At 48.2% G+C, this 8331-nt stretch overlaps 1 protein-coding gene across 1 annotated transcript in view; it reads right to left on the minus strand.

Annotated features, from left to right (window-relative positions):
* LOC128301017 (uncharacterized) overlaps nt 1-2463 on the minus strand; it is a 113902-nt gene extending 111439 nt beyond the window's left edge. The window contains exon 1 of the mRNA XM_053037311.1: nt 1608-2463. Within this exon, the coding sequence (XP_052893271.1) occupies nt 1608-2399 (792 nt within the window). The 5' untranslated portion in view covers nt 2400-2463. The remainder of the gene's footprint in view (nt 1-1607) is intronic.
* Nucleotides 2464-8331: the final 5868 nt, after the last annotated feature.

Raw genomic sequence — 8331 nt, forward strand, 5'->3', positions numbered from 1 at the left:
TGACATATGTTACCACTCTGCACGTTCAGGACTTGTCAGAATAGGAGTTAAGGAGAGCCAATGGAACCTTCAAGAGGCTTCAAGAGGCTTCAGACTCTACCCCTTTACAGGACTCTATTCTGTTAATTTATTTCTGTTATGTTATTTTGTGTCAATTCTTCTGTTATTTCTGTAATTATTGTAGCATTTATATTATCACTCAAGAAAATTGACTCTCAATCCAATTCTTATTAAGAACTCCCTCAATCCAATAATTGAGAAAGCGTTATTGGAGAGAATTACTTTCATCGTTTCAGGGTTTATACCATTTCTTAAAGCACTTCTCCTTAAAGATATGAATTCCATAATTACTAACCATAGCCATAGACTAACCCTTGGAGCATCGAACACTCATGTTATCTCCCAGCAAAACGTGTTCGTGTGATGGAACCAAAACAACAAAAAAGACACAAACACACTCCCCACAGTCAGATAAATAATTATCCACCGTTTACATCACATCACTTTCCCTGTCGCGGTCACGGGCGCGTACCGTAACCGAAGCTTTTCCGGGGAATGGTGGTTTCCGTTTTTTTTCCTCCGGTGCGTCTCGTTCGACACGCACGGGTTGGTCCCCAGACAGCTCGCTGCGGAAGTGTTTCTCACCTTCCGAACGGACCGGTGCACGTGCCAGGCAAAGAGTTTTCTTCGCCCGCTTATCACACTAATGCCCACCCCATTGGTGCGGGTCGACACACACACAACATTAACCAGACAAAACATTCATTGGCTTCTGCATGCTCGCAGTCGCTTGGAGCGTGGCGGTGAGTGAGTGTGAGGTGTCCATCACACCCTGCCTGCGGGCGCACGTGGACATTGCGGGAGGTTCATTAGCGTTCTTCCTGTACTACTCTGCTGGTACGCTTATCAGAGAGCTATTAAGCCAGTAACAGTAAGTTCAATGCCACCAGCGCACCACGGCTTTGTTTCACCCGAAGGGCCAATGCTCATCAATGCCTGCTTGCCGCACGACTTTCGTTTGTTTTCCGGCGAACTGACGATAACGAAGCTTGGTAAAGGGACCGTCCGTTGCCCGGTTGCGTGACACGTACCCCCGGTGTGACTTTACCGAGAACGGTCAATTGGCTGCAGATAAGCTGCCTGGCGAGGTGATAAAACGCTTATGCCAAAAGGGTCATGAGTGACTCGCACACGCTCCACATCAATTAATGGCACGAAATTGCTGATGATGAGTGGTCATGACTCCCGTACCACCTACCTTGGACAACTCAAAACATTGGTGAGCGTCGATTCCAATTGAAATCACGGCAAGAAAGAAAGCTCAGAAAGCTCCATCTCATGTATCGTTTAGGGCACCAAAAACTAATCCAATTAATATCCTCATCGAACTACTTGTCGAATGGTGATAACGAAATGATACTTCTGGAACGAGATTCCCCAACATTCCCCCAACTGAGCCTTGCCTGCCGCTTTGCATCTGAGTTAAAGTTTCATCAGCAATACGACGCCACTTCTTGCGGCTGTGCGCTCCATAATCAACCCGTAATCAACCCTCAGTCGTACCAGAGCGATTAAGCACTAATGAATGACACAAAACGGGAACTAACCTGATAATCGTCCCGGTAGCTGTCAGCAAACCCGTCAACTTCCCGGCCGGTGGCTCCGGTGACACCGAAGCTGTCCAGTGCGAGCAGACTGTACGGTAGCGAGGATGTTTCCAGCTGCGAGGCACCCACACCCGACTGCCACCGGCCGACGAACGGTGTCTGGAGCGGTTGCTGCTGCAGATACGGTCGCTTTTCAACGCTACGGTCCGTCGTTGCCGTCAACGTTTGCCAGGGTGGCGTCCGCTCGTCCGCCCGGCCGCACTCCGCTGCGCCGGGCTGGAAGCTGTAGGAACTTCTGCTGCTGGTCACCGGAGCACCACCGGTGTAGCCATAGGAACTGCCGTTAATGCCGTTTGTGTAGTGGTGGTTGTTGTTGTTGATGTTGCTAGCGACGGTACTGCCGTACCCGTACCAACCGCCGGGCAAACCGCCACCGAGCATTTCAAAGCCAAGCTCGGGCTGATCGTAATACGGATAGCTAAACCGATTCCCGGCCTCACACTCGCCGACCGGGTTCGGTTTGCCCGTCCTGCTACGATAGCTCCACGCGGACAGACTTCTTCGCATCAGTGACGGTGGCTGCCGTTGCCGGTGCGGATAGCGTCGGTGGTCCTGGTTGGCCCCTGTACCGAAGAAGCTGTAGTTGTTGTTGTTGTTGACCCGATGCAGCACCTCCATCTCGTCGGAGGAATCCGACTCGGAAATGTTATTGTCGTACGGTGTCCACAGCATCGAGGACAGTGCCTCCTCGACGTCGGGCGGTTTCCGATGGGCACGAGATTGTGGATTCATCCTGCTTCACTGGGCACTGTCTTTATCCCGAAGCGAAGTGGTTGGTTCTGCGCTAGACGTTCCCTTAAACCGCCTGGGCTCTTCGCGGGGTAAACCACGAACGGTTCGTCGAGGCACGTGGCACGTTAATCTAGCGCCACTTCCGCTCGATTGCATTCGATGCACGGGACCGAATAAAGCGACAGGCAATTGGTTCGCAAATAAATCCCACCGCAAGACACCGACCCCCACACACCGACTGCAGTGCACCCGGTCGGTCTCAGCTTAGAAAGTGATGTCCGGACGCAGCATCACGACGAACCTGCACCCAAACGGCTGGCCTCCGCGCGAACGACCTGCCGAACCGGACCTGCTCTGACCTGACCTGGCAGGCTAATTGTTTGGTCATTGTTGATCGGCACGGTCCGTACGGGATGGGTTCGCCGTTTACTAACATAAACATAAACATGCCAAACCGATACTAACCCGATGCGTCATCCGTACCCGAAGCTCGCGGACTCGAGGAAAGTCTCACCCCTTGGTTGGCCGTTTTTTGTTTTGGGGGATTCTTTTTTGTTGTTCACTTCACGCTGCAAAACCTCGCCGAGCGACACCGAGTGCGCTGCATACAAACCCGAAAAAGGGACAAAGATTTTACTGTTGAGCGTGGCCTTTTTGTGTGTTTCTTTTCCACAACCACCTCCTGCTCGTTCTGTCCGTTCCCATTCACCGACGGAACGTTTAACGTCCTTTTTTTTTTTTTTGGTTGCGACCCAACGTACTGCGAGCGTTGAGTTTTGGTTGCTGAACGATATAAGGGAATTCAAATTAGATGATATTTATGTTTATGCTTCTCCGTGCAACCAGGAGAGGAGGGTGGGATGAGTGGGGGTGGCGTTTTCAAGCGGAAGATTTCCCCCGAAGGTTCTTTATCGTGCCGGGCATCATTAGCATCCTCCTCCTCCTCATCATCGTCATCATCGTCGTGCCTTTCGCAACCACAGCGCTTCGGTATGTGCACGGAAGACTTACTGCTCGGTAAGAATAACCAACAATGTCCTTCGTTAAAGGTTCGTTATGTGTGTGTTTGTGTGTTATTCTGATTATTTCATTTAAAGCAGCACACGGTTATCTGTTTTGTTAGTTGCCTCTTTTGTGCTGTTCCTGCTCCGTTTTTTTTTTCGTGATGCTGATCTGAGGACCTCCGGCATACTCCATTGAAAAATCACGACCTCCGATATTCGCTCCAATTCTGCACCACTGCACAGTGCCACGGGCACGGGTTCTTCGGCTGGGCACCGGCGAACTGTAGTACCCCTTAACTCAATTTAACTTTCAAGAGTTCCCTTTTTGCTTTGCCTGCACCATTCCACGCAGGATTTCACTTTCTTACGCCTTTTGCCGTTCGATTTATTCCTCCAAACCTGCACGACACTGCGAACTCCATCCGTTGAAGGTACCGCGAGCGCATGCTAGTACATCCCGATCTGTCGAACAGATTAAGCTTCCATTGTTTGTGCGATTAATTTTAAACCGTTGGTGAGTGTGTGTCCTCGAACCATCGGCCAAAACAAAAACCGTCCAGGCAGGTTCAGATTTGTTCCATTTCGTCGAGCGTCGAGAAGCGCTCAGACCTCAGATGTTCGCGACCATGAAGCCAATCATCTTTTCGGGCGCTCGTACGGTGCGGCTTCAAAATCCTGCAAAGAAAACGGACAAGATGGAGAAAACAACAACGAGAACGTTAGCAAAACCAAAAACAACTGAGGTGTATACGGATGAGGTGTATTAACAGCAACGAGCATCGCTCTTGACTAAACGCTGCAAAAGACGGCGGCTGACCCAGACGGCTGTGGGGTGTGTTTCCGTTTTTCCATTTCGCTTCCGAATGAATATGCATGCACGGGCTATGCTAATGAAGAATGAATATTAAGTTTGTTAATGAAAAATGATAATTCAACTATTGCCATCCTTCTCTTGCGGTTACGGGGGGAGGGCGGTTATTGTTTGCATTTTCCATCCGCTTCGAGTGAAGAATTTTCATATTTCTTGACGCTTCTTTAACGAAGCAAAAGCGAGCACTTACCCCAAGGAAGGTGGTTTGAGTCGTGCTGGAAGATGCCGATGGGCTCGGAATGGGTGGTTAATACAATAAAATAAATATCATTTCAGGCAAACATTAAACTTACGGCACACTTTCCAGCACATCTCCTCAGGTTGTTAATTCTCTCGATAGCATAATGCTCGACATAAATCATGCAAAATTGTTCGGTTACATCCGATTCATCCGTAACCTCATTTCTCAACCGTCGACGAAGGCTGACGGGGGAACCGTGCCCGCACCTGTGTGTGTGGCGCTGTCATTCATCGTTCAATTTTCAATGTTCTTCACTTGCACTAACCGTACCCGGTGAAGAAACAATGCGTTTGCATGCATTTGCATCACCATCTTAAGGCTACGTTGACTTTTGTCTTTGCTTCGGGAAAGAGACCTTTCCTCAGACGGTACACTCGTGCAGCACCCGGAACCACCGAGTTGGATGTTGGCGGAATATGTGTGAGCTCTCTCGCATGAGCTATGCTTGAAGGGGGCACAAACGTAACCAATACCCCCCTCTCCGCCTCCCCCTCACGTCCACTTCCCTGCCATGAGTCTCGCTTTTCCACAATGTCTATTGTGTGACCTGCTGGCTGCTTTCCGTTCTTCAATGACACATTCACACACAGCCTACTGCTGGTTGGAAAATTCGATTTTGCTACGTCAACATGCCCCCCCCCCCCCCCCCACCCACCCACCGCACACATTTGTGAATTAAATGTGAATGAACATTGAGCTTTTAGTGCCTACCGGCGCACACACCTTTTCGCAAACTCTCGTTTCAATACAGAGAGAGAGCGATCAATGTTTTAAGACGTCGGATCCATGTTGACTAATAAAGATGCCTCATGGCATCAACGGCCCGTGCCGGATAAACGCAACCCACCGAGAGGATGCGATAAATATTCAATTTGCAACCGAGCAACACGACCCACCACGGTATGTGCTACACAAATGTTTTCCATCGATGCTAATGGGTTTTCGGGTGAAAAGTTTACATCCAGATTACGTTCTCGCTACAACTGTATTGCGTGCGAATGCATATTCCTATCCACGGGTTATATCAGTTATCAGGAATTGACCCTGTGGCGAACGAGCTCATTTTGCATGCGTACACAAATCATTGTTCCGTAAATGGTACTGCCGCACCCCACCCCTACCCCCCCCCCCCCCCCCCCCCCCCCCCTTACAGCTTCTCGCTTGCGGTCACTTTTCCGCGTCGCGTCGTGTCCTCTAACCTGTCCTCGGTTATGCAATCGTTATCGTGCAGTTTGTGATACCGTGGCACGTAATCTTAACCTCGTTCCAAATTCAGCGTTCCATAAACATTAATGATGGATGCGCACTTCCGATGGCGCTACGGTATTGCGACACACCGCCTAGATGGTGATGGAAGCACACATGGAAGCTTTCTATTAATAAACCTCCTTCTCCTTCTCACTTCTGCCCGCCGCGTGACCGCCAAAGTCAATACCTTGAACTAGCATCGTTAGTTGGTTTTGAGGGGGGTTTTCTGTTGCTTTTATGCTACATGACATTCCATTTGAGCCGGTCGAAGGGCGCACACACGCTAATTGATCGCTCAACGCAGCCGGACGTGCGGATCGCGATTCGAGCATCAGTTATCGAAGACACGAACCCAACCGGCGTCACGATTCGAGCTACCCCCGGCGAAGGGGGTTCAAATTCCATTCGAAGCATTGTTTCGTCATTTGGCAGCACAAAACAAGCACGAAAAATGCCACCACCATCCAGAATGGCTCCGAAAGCGGACTTCCGTCTGCGCTCGGTGGCACCACCTCATCCGGATTGTTCGTTGCATCTAATCGTTCACTAATTGGAGCAATTCGGTGGAAAATCACACACGGTATGCGACATTGGGGGCATGTTTTCGAGCTAAAAAAAAAAGACGAGAAGACAGAAGATACATCAATAATTGTACATGTGTAATGCCCGCCAGCAGTACCAACTGAACCACTGCTGCAAACAGTTCGCGTGGAAGAGATGTCCACAGCAGGTGATGCAAACGTTGCCGGTTAGTAACTCCCAGCAAATTGGACAGATCAGATCGCTGAAGGGAGTGACGGAATGAAAGTATTTCAGCAAGGGATGAGGGTCTTCATCTTCTGATGCCGCTATCATGCTTAATTTACTGATTGACAACAATTTTACAACGAGAATTTGGAAAGCTTGAAGATCTAAAAATAATTTCTTGATACGTTTTGTTGGTATTTTGTCAAGATATTCAAGGCATTCTGTGATGCTCAAACGAATATTGCGCATTTAGCAATATATTTGCCTTTATGCAACGAAAAAAAACAATTTGTTATTGTTGGATTAATTAACTAGGAGCACACTTTTAATCCGCAGTAATTATTTTCATTAAATGGTCGTTTTAAGACGATTTTCTCTGCTTTGGGTATGATTACTCCAAATAACTACTCTCTCTCGGTAAAGTTGATCTACGCACGCAGGTGTTGCTATTAGCAATCACCATTTTCCTGAGTTGTGTCGCCAAATGAATGCTCCTGAGAAATTGATTGCCATCATCCTCATCACATTATTCAGTCCAAGGAAAATTGACCATATTTTGAAATAAATGATGATAAAAAATTGACAATGCAGAAAATGTCCCATGGAAAACTTTTCCTTACGCTTTTTTGTTTTGCTCTTTTCCATCAATCCATTCTACAGATTAGCTTTCCTTTTCTTCTGCGCCTACTGCGAGGTATATCAGCTCGTTTGCCATCTTGACGTCCCTGTTCAACGATGTGATGATTCCGGAGGTGAAAGCTTTTCGCTGTCGAAAGCTGCACCTTCGTCATGTGATCGTCGTTGCTGCTGGCAGGACTTTCAGCATTGGCTCGTGTATTTCTAATGCAGTCGTCCCAAGCCCCCAACACTGTCCTGCCGGTTGAATGCAGTTTCTGTGTTTCTTTGCTATTTTCTTGTTTCGTAACAACTTTCCTGCTTCTCTTCCTCAAACGCCACTGTACTTGTCTTTCGGGGACATTTCTCAATACCTTCTCCTATACCTTCAATAGTGGCAATTTTACTCGGCAAGCGAAACTCACACAAAAACACCGAATGCGGCTGGGGGTACTTCCATCGCTACATCATTCATACTGGTTCCGTCTAGCGGCCAGCGTTGGGCGAAATTAAAATGAACAACGTTTAACAACTTGTAGCAAAGCGAAAAACTTGTGCCACCCGTTTCAACTTTGAAGTAGCAATGAAATTGTCCCGATTCGCAAACCTGCTCTCGAACTGTCCAGTTCGGACGATGTTTTCGTCCGTTTCGCAAAATGTCCTCCGAAACGATTCGCGTTCGCCTGAAAGTGTGGCAAAAGTTTACTTCAATTAGCATGAATTATGGATGCAACCGAGCGCAACGAACGCAAGAAACCACCCTGAATGGTGCTGTCGATTCAACATCTAGAAAGCGAAGGACTATTTTGCATCCTTCTATACGCTCCTGCCGTCCCCATTAATTGGGAAGGAAGAGACTTTCTTTCGAACAACACTTTTCAAACATGCTGTTTTGCTCCCGGAAGGGAAACTTTTTTTCTTTGTCATTATGAAAAGAAAAAAAAATGTTCGTTCTGCATCGCGCACGATCACAATCGACTTGTTCGCTTGACGTTGCCTGTCAGCACGATCGTCTAACCGCGGGCGGAAAATGCAGCTAGTGAAAAATAATTCTTCCACACACCCAAACCCATGCACAATGCAGGCAGAAAAAAGCAGCCACTAGCAGCGTGGCGCACAAAAAAGTGCGACAGAAAAATAATAAAACTCGCTCCCGCTGATCCAAGTCCTCCCGGAAGCAGGAAATGGATTTTCCATCGAAAACCA

The sequence above is a fragment of the Anopheles moucheti genome, chromosome 3, assembly GCF_943734755.1.
Source record: "Anopheles moucheti chromosome 3, idAnoMoucSN_F20_07, whole genome shotgun sequence".
Taxonomy (NCBI): domain Eukaryota; kingdom Metazoa; phylum Arthropoda; class Insecta; order Diptera; family Culicidae; genus Anopheles; species Anopheles moucheti.